At 44.7% G+C, this 15,294-nt stretch overlaps 1 protein-coding gene across 5 annotated transcripts in view; it reads right to left on the reverse strand.

The window, feature by feature from the left end:
• Positions 1–781: 781 nt before the first annotated feature.
• Positions 782–15,294, reverse strand: part of LOC121586317 (histone-lysine N-methyltransferase ASH1L-like) — a 54,152-nt gene continuing 39,639 nt past the window's right edge. For 3 of the 5 annotated variants that reach the window (XM_045226302.1, XM_045226304.1, XM_045226301.1), the window contains 11 exons: positions 12,612–12,764; positions 10,251–10,305; positions 9,906–10,038; positions 8,801–9,085; positions 8,241–8,327; positions 5,498–5,588; positions 4,600–4,738; positions 4,312–4,484; positions 4,026–4,192; positions 3,260–3,683; positions 782–3,113 (listed from right to left, as the gene is read on the reverse strand). In XM_045226302.1, the coding sequence (XP_045082237.1) occupies positions 3,022–3,113; positions 3,260–3,683; positions 4,026–4,192; positions 4,312–4,484; positions 4,600–4,738; positions 5,498–5,588; positions 8,241–8,327; positions 8,801–9,085; positions 9,906–10,038; positions 10,251–10,305; positions 12,612–12,764 (1,799 nt within the window). In that variant the 3' untranslated portion in view covers positions 782–3,021. The remainder of the gene's footprint in view (positions 3,114–3,259; positions 3,684–4,025; positions 4,193–4,311; positions 4,485–4,599; positions 4,739–5,497; positions 5,589–8,240; positions 8,328–8,800; positions 9,086–9,905; positions 10,039–10,250; positions 10,306–12,611; positions 12,765–15,294) is intronic. The other 2 variants (XM_041902917.2, XM_045226303.1) reach the window with 1 other exon arrangement.

Here is a 15,294-nt window from a genome sequence, read left to right on the forward strand (position 1 = left end):
CTATTTCGTGAGTATGAAACCATCACAGTCAGAAAAGATGAGGAATTTATTCTGCAATGATCATGGAAATGAAATAATCTGAAATAGATTTATTTTAGAACACAAAGAAAATATATTTTTGCTCTTCTCACTAAGAGCAAATGATTGCATCTTGTTATATTTAGCTACCCGTTTTGTTATGAGTCATCATTTATTCCCCATTTGCACAAGGCTACCTTTGCCTTCTTGCAATGCAATACTTCAACTACTAGAAACTGTGCATGGTCTAAAGTTTAAAGTCAAGTTTTTATCAAAACTGGCGCCGCATGTTTTGGGGCATATTTTGTGTGTACACAACGTTTATAAATGAGGCCCCAGGTGATCTAATCAGTTGGAGGACGACCTGCACAACCTGGGACATCACCACATCAGCCTGGGACCTGGCCCAGAATAGGATGGCATGGAGATCTATTTGTTGAGGTCCTATGCTCCAAGGAGCGAGCGAGTGACTAACTTTGCACTGGGACTTTGTAGTCTTTTGAGTATGGATTTTAATTGAGTTTTTTCATCCAGACCTCCTTGGTTTCTCCTTTTTATGGTTTATGTGCGAGTACCTGCTGAACTCCTTAATGAAATTATCTTATGCACCAGCAGCCACCTATCATCTAAACCTGGGAGCAGACCCTCATACTGCTTTTCTACACCCCTGCTTATAAGTTCAACTGAATTATATTAAGGAAATCCAGAACACAATTTAACTATTCCTTTAAACACTATCAAAAAGTCAAGGTAAAATAAACAGTCACAATAATGTAGTGCTTTTTATTTAAAAAACAAAACAAAAAAACTAAGAATATAAAACAAAAAGTAAAAACCAACAGCATTGTCATGACTCATAATTACAAACTTTTAACGAGAGTGGAAGAAGTTGACAAACTGTACACATCACAAAATGTCTGCCAGTCTGTCCATTTACAATGCTTGCATCTTATTTTGTGATTGTCTAAAAATAACTAAACAAATCACACAAAAAGCCTACAAGCACAAGCATCATATTTATGAACGCTATCACAAAAACAGAACCAAAAAGGAAGAACATATTGAGCTGACAGTTATACTTTTGTTTCTCTGTCATCTTTTATAATATCATACAACTTTTATGTTGGTTAGTTTTTTTAGTGTTCAACACTTTGCAGCAAAAACAAGGAGCATATTTTCTCCTCAAACGTAAAAGTATTGATATTAATTATTACAACGACAGACGTCATTTCAGAGTCACTGTTATGTCCCAATGCCTTCTACGAAGTTCGTTTGACATTCTTCTCGCTCATGCAGTACATAGATTAATTTCATTTTTAGGGAACAAAAATTCACTTTAAGTTCTTATGTCATTCATTTAGGACAGTTGGTACATTTTACTGGACAAAAACACCTCCTCCTTCTCCTTCAAGCTTAAGTGTCTCAATTATAGTAATACAAATGTCAGAAATAATCATTATAATAATACATATGGGGCTGAGTTCTGTACAATACAATAATACACAAAATCCATTATCAAGATATTGCTTTGGAGACACTTCTCACATAACCCAGTCTGTATATACATAACTTGGCACTGTACAACTCTGCCCTCTTTCTGTCAGTTTCTTTACTCTCTCGTTCTGTCAGTCCATCTTGATAGGACTTCTCAGTCAAAGTCCCATTTTAAACAGAAGCATTTGGAAAAAAGAAATCTCATCAAATCTCACAAATTATTTAAAAACATTCTCCATGGCAACCAGAACACGTTTGAAGAAAAAATGTATAGCTAGAATTCCCTCCCCCCCAACAGATACCCCTCACAGAATATGAAAATATGACCATCACGATACATTTTGTTTCCATAATATCCCATAAAATGTTAATTGCCATCAAGCCCTTAATTTCTTTTTTTCTTCAAGAATTCTGGCAGATTACTGACACACAAATGTGCCTACACATACGCACACACTCACGCAAGGCAGTCAGGGATCACGGCGTTCTAAGGCGTTACAGTAAGAACCAGTGTTCCGCCGCCTGACTTAGTTAAGCTGGTGAATCAGGTACTTCAGAAAGAGGGGCGAAGCGGACTGCCTCACAAACCCAACAAGACACTTGACTGACCAAAAGCGCACACTCCGTCTTCCCAAAGACCACCAGCCATTCTTTACAAACACAATCCCGTCCTTCCGTCTCTGTTCCTAAATGAATTACTACTATATATATATATATATATATATATATGATAATATACTTATTAACTTGCTTTTCAGACTGCATCATCCAATACTGTGTGAGTGTTAGTGTGTCTTGTTGATACATTACAGAGCGCCAACAATATCCATGGTACCAAAGTGCAGATGACCAACCTCGTTCCTGCCGCTTCTGTCCTAATTCATCTCCCGCAGTATATGCGTTCTCATTCCCATTTGATGTTGTTTAAAAAACAAAGTCAATTTGAGTCTATGGCTGTATGCCACAGCCATGTTCAGTACCACGTTGTTCCTTTCTTTTGCTCACCAAAAATAACTGACTCAAGGTTCACTGATGAGCCATGTATGTATGTATGTATATATGTATGGATAATGTTACACCTATGTAATTGTCTCTCCGTCCCAAGTAACCAGGGCTGTCTTTGATGAATATTTGTTCAATGCGCATTTTTAAGTGCATGGGGTACATTTTCCTATGTAGAAAAAAATATATATATGCATTTGCATCGTACTTCAATAAGTCTGGGTCCACCCTCCTGAGAAGTCCTTGTGTCCCCTACAAAACCATTATCAATGATCACGACTGCTGAGTGCACTGCTTCAAACCATTTATTTGTTGTGTTGTTTCATCACTTGAGATGAAAGGTTGGGGAAGAGGGGACACCACCTGAAGGGGGGCCCGGGAAGGGGACCAACCTTTTTCCTTTGTGGTCACTTTCTCTTAGTAAATGCGTCTTCCCTTCCTTTCCATTTCCCCCCACCTCTCCCAAGTAAATGAAAGGGGAATGTGCTTGCCAGGTAAGCGGCAACATCATTTTCTACCCACAAAGTCTCCGAATCCAAGTGTCCGCCTACGTAATCGCCGCCCTGACCCCTCCTCTAGAAGATAAGTGACATCTATGGCTGTTGGAAGAAGAGAGAGAAGTTACCAAACACCAATGACACATTAAGTTAACTGTCCGATATTTCCCCTTCATCAATTCAACAGTTTCCATTCTTCATCAAACCACCCCTCTGTCGCTATACCCGTTTCCTCATTGCCTGCTCACCGTTCTTATTGGGTGTTCTGTGTAGCAGATCCAGCAGAATCTTGTTTAGCCGATCCCTTTGCGCCTCCCTCCTGCCCAGTCCGGAGTGATGGAGGGGTGAGGAAGACATGGAGGAGGGGAGGAGCTCCAGCATGTCAACTCCTCTCTCTGCCGTACCTTCCTCCAGCTCCCCATCCTCCTCTTCTCCCTCCCCTGGCCCATCCGGTCGCGGGGGCTGGGCAGTGGTAGGGAGTGTGGGTTCTTCATGGGCAGCGTCCATGTCCCCCTCCACCACTCTTCCGTTTTCACTCTCCGGACGGAAGTCGTCACCCTGGTCGCATGGGGAGGAGTCGTCCTCACAGGCTCCTCCAACTCCTTTGGGCCGCTCGCTCTTCCAGGCCGAACGTCCCCCGTTCCTCTTGTAGTTGTCAGGAACGTAGTGCGGCTGTGGCGAGGTTGGGAAGGAACAAAGACTCTTTCATTTGACTTACTCACAAGTTGCTCATTCAGGGATGATTAAAAATGTGTTTTATTAACTGTGTATCAAGCTGGACCCCAATCTTCTCTCTTAGGATAACTAAAAGAATGGTAGGCACATATCAGTCGTCACTGGTGCCCAATCATCTTCTTTGTTAAAACTGATACACTTCTCTGATTCCACTCAATTCAAGCCCATAACTGAACCTTACATCAATACTACCTCATCAAACTAGGTTTCACTAAACCTACATGCGGACACTTCAATACAAATAAGCCCCACCCCGCTCCTCCTCTTGGACCCTCTTACCGAGAAGTCTCTCTTGGGGGCCAGCCTCTTTGGGAAGTGGTTGAAGGCGTAGGGCTTAGTGCACACGGGGAAGCGGTTGCGGTGGATCTTGTAGAAGAGGTGCGCCGACTTGTCCAGGCGGTAGTCGCAGATGTACACGTCCTGCTCCTTCACTCCCTTCGGCCGTCCTGAATGAAAACAAATGCACCATAGGTCAGGTTAGGTCATTATGCGTGTTAGCTCAGTGTGTTTGTGTTAATCTCCCTTACAAAGTGTGTGTGTGTGCGTGAGTGTGCGTGTGTCTCACCTTTGCAGTAGGTGTAGAGGTCGAGGACACAGCAGGTCCCGACCACGGCCTCCAGAGGGATGATCTCGTAGAGTGGCACGCGGAACAGCTCGTTGTGGTAGAAGCGGCGTGAGGGCGAGTGGTGCGTCTCGTGGGGCCTGAAGTAATGATGGCCAAAGGCAAACCTCTCACCCCTACAGGGCACCCACACAAGGAGACGAGAGAGTCAGAGGCAAAAATACAGCAATGAAATCGCTGATGTTGCTCAGCGCTGCCTCAATGTGGCGTTCCCTTTCCCCCCTCCCTTACTTTTCACTCTTCCAGAGTTTCTCGATGCGGAAGATGTCCAGCTTGTCCCTGTTAACGTGGGACAGGAGACGGTAGGACTGCCTGACCGGCTGGCCCTCTGGGTTGCGTCTGCTGTCCCTCATCAGGTACACACAGTCACCTGGATAGACAGGTTACATAACATTACCCAGATTTTTATCTATAAAGCACTTGTTTTATTACATTCTTTTTATTTTTTTACCCAATTTCGTGATAACGATCTTGTCTCATCGCTGCAACTCCCCAACGGGCTCGGGAGAGGCAAAGGTCAAGTCATGCGTCCTCCGAAACATGACCCGCCAAGCCGCACTTCTTAACACCCGCTCGCTTAACCCGGAAGCCAGCTGCACCAATGTGTCGGAGGAAACATCTTTCAACTTATGACCGAAGTCAGCCTGCAGGTTCCCGGCCCGTCACAAGGAGTCGCTAGAGCACGATGAGCCAAGTAAAGCCCCCCCGGCCAAACCCTCCCCTAACCCGGACGACGCTGGGCCAATTGTGTGCCGCCCTATTGGACTCTCGGTCACAGCCGGTTGTGACACAGCCTGGGATTGAACCCCAGGCTGTAGTGACGCCGCCACACTGCGATGCAGTGCCTTAGATCGCTGCGCCACTCGGGAGGCCGGTATAAAGCACATTTATCACACCCCAAGTTGCTATTCAACAATTATTCAATGTGGCAACTTGTGCAACTGACACACAAACTCACTACAACATTGAAGTGGCCTCATACATGGGGTTGTGTCCAAAATAGCACCCTATCCCCTATATACTGCACTACTTTTGACCAGAGCCCTATACTTCTGTTTAAAAGTAGTGCACTATATAGGGAATAGGGTGCCATTTCACACACAGCCATGGTTATAGTCCCCATCCATACCTTGGTGCAGCAGCAGTTCGTCTCGCAGCAGACAGATGTAGTAGATTGAGCCAGACTGGGCGTAGCTGGGCTGGGGCAGCATTGGCACCTCCTGGAGCACCAACGGGACAGGATATTACATCAGATTAAATAGGAAGATTAAACAAAAGACAAAGCACTCATTTGAAATAACCACCTGTAATGAGTGGAGTGCCTGAAACAACAATGGCTATGTCCCAAATGGCACCCTATTCCCTGAAACATTTACAAGGAACAATCTGCGATTGGTACATCAATTTTTGGACTTGTAAATGACTGTTTATATATCCATTGATTCTTGAAGAATATAACTTATAAAATTCCTTATGAGCTTGGTTCAACTGTCGTTCCCTAGCAGAACCCAAAATATAAGCGTGTCTTACTCCATTGTTGGTAAACAATGTAACTGTAAACAAATACTTTGTAGACTCAAAACATGGTTAAAACTATACATTTGATATCATGGATGGTCAGTCCTTGAATCCATAGCTCTGTGTATACATTTGTTATTTACATTTACATTTTAGTCATTTAGCAGACGCTCTTATCCAGAACGACTTACAGTTAGTGAGTGCATACATTTTTCATACTACAGAGGATTTCACTGTGAGACATTTCTCCCTACATAGCATTTCACCTTACAGAGCATTTCACTGTGAGACATTTCCTCTACAAAACATTTCACTGTGAGACATGTCTCCCTACAGAGAAATTCACTGTGAGACATCATGGACGGTCAGTCCTTGAATCCATAGCTCTGTGTATACATTTGAGAGTGGTTCTCCAGCCCCATCCCTCCGCTATTTTCCAAATCAGTGGCAGGGTGACGGTTTGTTATTGTTTCAACTGCATATTGCCACTTTATTTACACTTTCTGTAAAGTGTGTTGTGACTGTTAAATGCACTTTTAAAAAACTGTGATTTGATTATCTTAGGTTTGGGAAGTGCATATCACCTTTGTTTTCTTCACTGACTGAACACATCTTTCATGGGCTGTTTCGCAATTTGCATACTATCGTGCTATGAGCATGCAAATTGAAGCACGGAAGGGTCGGAGCATGACTTCCAAATCAAAGTATGCAGCGCAAAAGTTTATTGAAATTAATGAGCTCAAGCGAGAGAAAATAAACTCAGTCTTCAGAATGAAATGTTGCCCATTCACATCTCATATGTTGCCTGATTACAATATTTTATTTTGATACATTAATAAATACATACTGTATTAATTTAGGCATGTTTACCTGCCTACAATACCCACTTTAGTGTGCGTAGATTGCAAGCCCATAGTAAGTCAATAGGGCGAACTGGCTAGCTAGCTAGCCACAAAGAATTGGTAACTAGTTACCCACGAAGAATTGACAACTAGTCATCTATCTTGCATAACATTATCTTTAGGTAGTTTTTGCCTGTTAAACTAGCTGGCTAGCTAGGTTATTACATTCAGTGAATGGGGAGGTGCAGCGTGATGTAATACAGTAGGGGGAGTGCGAGTGCTTCTCAAATGTAATATTTTATCCACACTTGTCCTCACAAGAAAGTACTCAAGAGAACGTCCACGGAGAAATGCAGTCGGAACGTGTGGAGCATGGTAGTATGCATATTGAGAAACACCCATGGTCTGATAACCCACTTGTGACCGTTCAGTGGGTTTCCATTAGGGGTTGGAAGCGAAATTATTTTAGTTCTGAAGAGCACCATAATTTTTTTCGTTCCATTCCACTGTTCTGACCAGCAAAATAAAGTTAGAACCAGTTTGAACCCAAAAATAAAGTAACGGTTCATATCATTCATTTCTGTTACTTTTTAAACCTCAGAAATTATTATTTTTTAAACATTTAACTCAACATTAAATTACTTCACCAATCAGTGCGGATAGAGCAGCTTGCTATGGAACGGGCAAGCTATGGTTGTTTACATGCATTGGACAGACAATGGTGGGGAGCAAGAGGGGGTGGAGGAAGAGGCTTAGCTTGAAGCGCTGGGCATCTTGTTATGACATGCATTACCTGAATTAGGCCCCTCAGAATTATACATTTACGTTTACATTTTAGTCATTTAGCAGACGCTCTTATCCAGAGCGACTTAAAGCTATGCAGGAGTGGCTTTTATGAAGGAACTTGAATGTCTTTGGACTTCCGAGAGTTGGCTTAATGTTGGACCAGAGCTAGCTAGTTAACATGCGTGTGTGTGTGCAGAGCGGCACCAGAAATAAAACACTTTTAGTAGTTAATAAATATGTGAAATGTGATAACTATAGTATCCTTAACTAGCATTGAAAAAGTAAATCCCTTCTCTAATAAAAAATGTCTCTCCCTAATTTCAGAATCACGCTTGTAACGTCAGTAGGCTACAGTAGCCTATGCTTTGGCGGGAGAGGGGCTGGTAGCCTACACATTCACACACTAGCAAAGATTTTTAGTTGGCAGGCAAACACTGGAATACGTTTCTGAGTGACATAGAGCTTAGCATAGGTGCTTTGTTGCGTTTTTTTGTTGGACTGGAAAATGCCCGTAACGTAAAATAACATTATTAACCCAACCTTGATCGCACCCCATGGTCTATAGAAACCAGGGATTGGAACCGGTTCAGGGAACAGAACAGAAAACCAGATTTTTTTTTTTTTGAGGGACAGAATCAAAACCGGGAACAAAAGTGATTTATACTGTTCCGGAACAGAACCGTTATTTTAAAAGCATGGGAACTGGTTAAGGGGGACAACACTCACCCTGTCCACAGGTCGGGGGTCGCACTGCTCACACAGGTAGTGTTCCACCTCCGCCTCCAGCCGCATGCAGTCAAAGTGCTGCCACACCTGAGAGACAGACGCATCACTGTTCACAGCCAAAACTAACACTAACAATATATTAGACTACCACACTTAGCAATCTCTCACACAATCAACTCGTGCTCTCAAAACATTGCTTCCACTGAAAGGAACAAACACTCACCATCCACTCAGAATCATCAGGCCGGTACCACTACATTAAACTAGCCTGAAATCCAAACTGAATATCGCCTCATGGATTCAGTAAGGAACTGATATTCAGTTTTATCCATATTCAGTTTGGATTCCAGGCTAACATTCATATCCCAACTCGGAGCCTGCAGTGTTAGGCTGTGTCCCAAATGGCACCCTATTCCGTATAAAGTGCACTACTTTTGGCCCACAGGGCTCTAAGAAACTGGGCCTCTTGTCCCATAGGGCTCTGGCCAAAAGTAGTGCACTATGTAGGGAATAGGTAGCCATTTGGGACATGTCAGTCTTTTCTCCGGACGCTCTCTCACCATGCACTTCTCACACTGGATCATCAGGCCCTCGTCCTTGTACATGCCGCAGATGCAGCGGATGATGTCATCGTCCTTGTCGTGGGAGCCCGGCCAGCCTCCTCCGTGGTGGTGGTGATGATGGGCGTGGTCTCGCTCCAGCGAATCCGAACTGTCCGCTTCGCTGGCTGTTTCTCCGACGATTTCGTCGATCTGGACGGCGGCCTCGTGGCGAGCACCGTAGTAGGCCTTCCTCAGCCGGCACACGTCCCTCCCCACTGATGACTTCCGCCCGTAGTATTTCTGCTAGGATGGAGGGAGCAAAGGGCAATGACGTTAAGAATGTGGGAAATACAGTTTGTATGTTCTAAAGTGGAGTAAAAGACCAGCTCCCATGAAAATGACACAGCAACCTAAACAAGTTTGACCAGGCTTCCAGAAACCCACTGAGAATTCTAAGCCCCTGCACAATGATACATTTTCCTGGGGTTCATTGCAAACGCTGAGGGTCTCTGACAGCGGGGTAAATGACTTTCAAAGTCCACTTCCAAACTTCCGCTACCATAGATGGGTTAGCTGACAACGATGCGCGCGGGTCATTGGGGCCGAAGTCTTATGATTCTGGACGGTCAGATAGCTAGCAACAATGGTAAGAAGCTGCCATGTGGGGAATCTTGGCTCTTTCAGCTTGTTGAATGTTGTTATTGATACCATGTCTTCTTTTGAGGTGTTTTCACTCGTCACATGGCTAAAATTTGCTAGCTAGCTAACCAACAACTGTAATGGTGTATTTGGGAGACAACAAGTGCTCATTGTGCAAATGTATTTATGTTTTCAATAATGATTTGGAGAGGAAATATAGTTTACATGTTGTCAACAATCCTTTGATTCTAAGCCAACCCTGCCTGTTTTGCTGCACAGTTGCGCACACATTGGGTTTTGTTGCTAAACAACCCACCTGTCTATAGCGTTGAGTACCCTTCAGAGGATTTGAGTGGCACTCACACAGCCTCCACACAATTCAAATGTAAATCAAAGAGTCCTCTGTGTATAGGTGTGTAGGTATGTGTGTAAAGGATCAGTGGCTGTGTATATCCCATAAGGAGGAGGGTTGAGGGAGACCCACCTCTGCGTTGCGGAACACTTTGAGCATGTCGGTGTCAAACGCCTCCACGGTCTTGTAGTGCCCTGTGGTGATTTGCTTCTCAATGGTGCTCAGGTCCAGCGGGTCCGACACCTTCTCATAGTACTGCGTGTTCCTGGGATCACACACACACAATGAGTCATGGGGTGAGAGTCAAAACTGGGCCGCTTGTCTCATGAATCCAAACATGATCGTAATGGTCGCAGGAAGCGATAAGAACACTGAGGGTGTTGGATAAGACACAAAGCGTTGCACAACACACCTACATACAGTAAACATGGGTGAAAGAGCTAGCAAGCACACACAAACAAACAAGCTAACACTTACCGCTTTCTTGAAGGTAGGTTTACCAGTGGAGCAGCAAGGGTCTGACCAGCTGAGTCTATGGAAAGAGAGACGTTTTATTATCTTCAGCAGAGTATCTTTTACTGTTATAGTGCATAAATATACTCAGGGAAAAATGACTCTGCACACTTGAATCAGATTTACAACAGCAGATGTTTGTAGAGGCAAAAGCCAAACAGGTAAGCCAGTTGTAGTGGTCAGTACACGCACATGGACTGAGTCCTGTTGAGATTGGGTTGCGTTACACAGAAGTGTTGACTTTGTCATGTCTTTCCCATTTGCTTGAATTAAAACCAGGTGTCCAGCAGTCTCTCTGAAGGCACCAGGGATGTTTAGAGACTATGGAGTTTATGGGAAGGATTTCAGTATGTGTGCAAGTTTGAGTGAGTGAGAGATCAAGAGAGAGTGTGAGTGTGTATGTGTATGCTGGAGGGGTGGTTGGTGTTTATAGGGAAGGCTGCGCGCACACACACACACACACACACACACACACACACACAAACACAGAGCTTTGCCATCCCTTACAGCATGGTTCCCCAACTGACGGCCTGTGGGCCAAATCTGGCCGCCAGCAATATTATTTGGCCCCCAAATTAATTCTGAATATTATTTTCATAAAAAAATATTATTATAATAAAAAACATCTCTGACCCGAGATGCAAAAACTCCCAAATGCAATGTCCCAAGAAGGAAGTTACCCTACCTAAATAATGCAAAAGTTACATTTTAACTTAATTCATGAGGAGAGAGAATGCAGGATAGCGGACCATTTTGTGGTGCTGCTGAAACGTAAAGCTGCAACCGCAGCGCAACTTATAGCTAACTTGTTATGCAAGTGTTGCACAGCAACAGATAGAGAAAAACTACACCAGTCGAGTAATTCATTTCAACAATAATCTTCATTTTAATTTGACTTTATAAACAACAATATTGGAGTCTATTTCTTCCGAGCCTAGGCCTATATAAAATAAGGTAGGCTATGAGGCTTAACAGCATCTTTCACAATAATAAAATGGCCTAAAAGAAGTGGGATTTTTTTTATAAGGCCTAATTACAATTGCAAATGGAAAAAGTAGCATCCTACATAAACCAATCATTTAAAGAAAAAAAGTAGATGTATGTGTCTGAATCGGGATAGCCTGCTCCTGTAAAGACAGAACAAAACAGAAGATACTGTCAGCTTGAGAACTAAATATCCTTGGATAAGCACTCACAATAATGTTAGTATTTCCTAAATACAGTCATATAGGACACAAAGTTACTTACTATACTTAATGTGAAAAGTTGCATTTCCCCTCGGACACTATCTTGTGGATGTCGGGTGAGATGGATGTGATTTTGATGCGCAGGCAGTCCTCGATCGACTTATGTGAAAGCCGGTTCCTGTCGTGAGTCTATATTACGTTCATAGAGGAAAATGAGGACTCGCAGGTGTAAGTCGATCCAAACATTGTTAGCACATAAAATGCAAGTTTCTTTATTGTGCTGTATTCCTCTGAGTATGCCACCCTGATTTGGCTCGAAGTCTGGAATTCAATCCGCTTAGTTTGAATTGCTGTCTCATCCAGCGAGGGTATCGTTTTCTTAGCATGGGAGGAGAATTCTCCACCTGGGCGGACTGTGAGAGGATCACGTACAAACGCAATGATATCCTTGGGCATGCTGTAGTCTTCAAATCTGGTGGAGAAGTTGTCCCTCAGCTGCTTGATGAAATCTTCCATCACCTCTGTGATAATGCTGCGGCCTGGTCCCTCTGCCTGTCGTTTCTTCAGTGTGCTGAAGTGCAGTAGCCTTCCAGATGACAAGTCCAAATCGAACAACTCAAGCTTCCTAGTAAAGGCCTTACGTTTTTCCACCATGTCCACAACTGTTTTCCCTCTTCCTTGTAAATGCAGATTTAACCAGATAAGTGACAGAATATGTCAGCCCAAAAAGCTGTGTGTGAAGCTTGCAGTTAACGCTTCAATGTTTCTGCGTCGGGACTCTGTCTGGGGTGGGAAGAACACTTGAAAGTTCCATGCTTGGATTCATAATGACGCCTGAGATTGAATTATATGCAAACAGCGACATTTTCTTTGCAAATAAGACACACTAGCTTGGCATTGGGTAAGATGAACGCATATCTCTCTGTACATTCTTCCCTGAAACTTCGATTTTCCTTTCCCACCTTTCTTTTGATACTACTGATACAAGCTAATTGTTCTGAATGAATGTTGACGTAAAAAAAAGTAGTGTTGCCTACAGTAGGCTAGTAGACCTGTTTTTCCCCACCAATCAACGCACAGAGAAATAGACACATTGTGTGCGCGAGTGCAAATGTCTGTATGTGTGTGTGTCACTGACCCTTATAGCTGGTAATCATGTCACAGATCTCCTTGAAGATGTGCGCCAGGCGGGCGGTGCGGGTGACCTCCGTGTTCTCCTCGGCCGCCGCCAGCCTCCGCGTGCGGACCGACCGGGACGTCTGCAGTGCTGAGAACTGTGTCAGGAACACGTCTGCGACGACAATGTGACACACACAGAGCGATTGAGTTAACAAGCCATCACAAACACTACATGACACCCCATACAAAACAGCATTTATATTCAGGACTTAACTGGGGTGAGTTTCCCTGAAAAGCTTCGCAGCACTAACATCATCATAAGTCTATTGTAGGCAAAGGAGGAAAGATTATCCTAGTGCTACAAAGCTTTTTGAGAAAACGTACCCCTGCCACATTCCTGCATATTGAAATATACTTAACAAAAATATAAACGGAACAATTTCAACGATTTTACTGAGTTACAGTTCATATAAGGAAACAAGCCAGTTTAAATAAATTCATTAGGCCCTAATCTATGGATTTCACATGACTTCTTTCTCCCCTCTCTCTCCAGATAAAATCTAGCGACTAGTGACTGCAGGCCGCCCAACAACCTGCCCGCTTGACCCCATCCCCTCCTCTCTTCTCCAGACCATCTCCGGTGACCTTCTCCCCTACCTCACCTCGCTGATCAACTCATCCTTGACCGCTGGCCATGTCCCTTCCGTCTTCAAGAGAGCGAGAGTTGCACCCCTTCTCAAAAAACCAACACTCGATCCCACTGATGTCAACAACTACAGACCAGTATCCCTTCTTTCTTTTCTTTCCAAAACTATTGAGCGTGCCGTCTTTAGCCAACTCTCTTGCTATCTCTCTCAGAATGACCTTCTTGATCCAAACCAGTCAGGTTTCAGGACTGGTCATTCAACTGAGACTGCTCTTCTCTGTGTCACGGAGGCTCTCCGCACTGCTAAAGCTAACTCTCTCTCCTCTGCTCTTGTCCTTCTAGACCTGTCTGCTGCCTTTGATACTGTGAACCATCAGATCCTCCTCTCCACCCTCTCCGAGCTGGGCATCTCCGGCGCGGCTCACTCCTGGATTGCGTCCTACCTGACCGGTCGCTCCTACCAAATGGCGTGGCGAGAAGCTGTCTCCGCACCACGTGCTCTCACCACTGGTGTCCCCCAGGGCTCAGTTCTAGGCCCTCTCCTTTTCTCCCTATACACCAAGTCACTTGGCTCTGTCATATCCTCACATGGCCTCTCCTATCATTGCTACGCTGACGATACACAACTAATCTTCTCCTTTCCCCCTTCTGATAACCAGGTGGCGAATCGCATCTCTGCATGTCTGGCCGACATATCAGTATGGATGACGGATCACCACCTCAAGCTGAACCCTGGCAAGACGGAGCTGCTCTTCCTCCCGGGGAAGGACTGCCCGTTCCATGATCTCGCCATCACGGTTGACAACTCCGTTGTGTCCTCCTCCCAGAGTGCGAAGAGCCTTGGCGTGACCCTGGACAACACCCTGTCGTTCTCCGCTAACATCAAGGCGGTGACCCGATCCTGCAGGTTCATGCTCTACAACATTCGGAGAGTACGACCCTGCCTTACACAGGAAGCGGCACAGGTCCTAATCCAGGCACTTGTCATCTCCCGTCTGGATTACTGCAACTCGCTGTTGGTTGGGCTCCCTGCCTGTGCCATTAAACCCCTACAACTCATCCAGAATGCCGCAGCCCGTCTGGTGTTCAACCTTCCCAAGTTCTCTCACGTCATCCCCCTCCTCCGCACACTCCACTGGCTTCCAGTTGAAGCTCGCATCCGTTACAAGACCATGGTGCTTGCCTATGGAGCAGTGAGGGGAACGGCACCTCCGTACCTTCAGGCTCTGATCAGTCCCTACACCCAAACGAGGGCATTGTGTTCATCCACCTCTGGCCTGCTGGCTCCCTTCCTCTGCGGAAGCATAGTTCCCGCTCAGCCCAGTCAAAACTGTTCGCTGCTCTGGCACACCCAATGGTGGAACAAGCTCCCCTCACGACGCCAGGACAGCGGAGTCACTCACCACCTTCCGGAGACATTTGAAACCCCACCTCTTTAAGGAATACCTGGGATAGGATGAAGTAATCCTTCTACCCCCCCCCCAAAAAAAATAAAAAAATAAAATAAAATTGTAAAGTGGTTAACCCACTGGCTATAGGGTGAATGCACCAATTTGTAAGTCGCTCTGGATAAGAGCGTCTGCTAAATGACGTAAATGTAAATGGGCAGGGGCGAATCAGAATGAGTCTTTCCCCAAAAAAGGGCTTTATTACAGACAGAAATACTCCTCAGTTTCATCAGCTGTCTCAGATGATCCCGCAGGTGAAGAAACCGAATGTGGAGGTCCTGGACTGGCATGGTTACACGAGGACTCCGGTTGTGAGGCCGGTTGGAAGTACTGCCAAATTCTCTAAAATGATGTTGGAGGCGGCTTATGGTAGAGAAATGAACATTTAATTCTCTGGCAACTGCTCTGGTGGACATTTCTGCAGTCAGCATGCCAATTGCAATCTGTGGCATTGTGTTGTGTGACAAAACTGCACATTTTAGAGTGGCCTTTTATTGTCTCCAGTACAAGGTGCACCTGTGTAATGATCATGCTGTTTAATCAGCTTCTTGATATGCCACACCTGTCAGGTGGATGATTATCTGGGAAAATGAGAAATGCTCACTAAC

This window comes from Coregonus clupeaformis, chromosome 17, assembly GCF_020615455.1.
Source record: "Coregonus clupeaformis isolate EN_2021a chromosome 17, ASM2061545v1, whole genome shotgun sequence".
Taxonomy (NCBI): domain Eukaryota; kingdom Metazoa; phylum Chordata; class Actinopteri; order Salmoniformes; family Salmonidae; genus Coregonus; species Coregonus clupeaformis.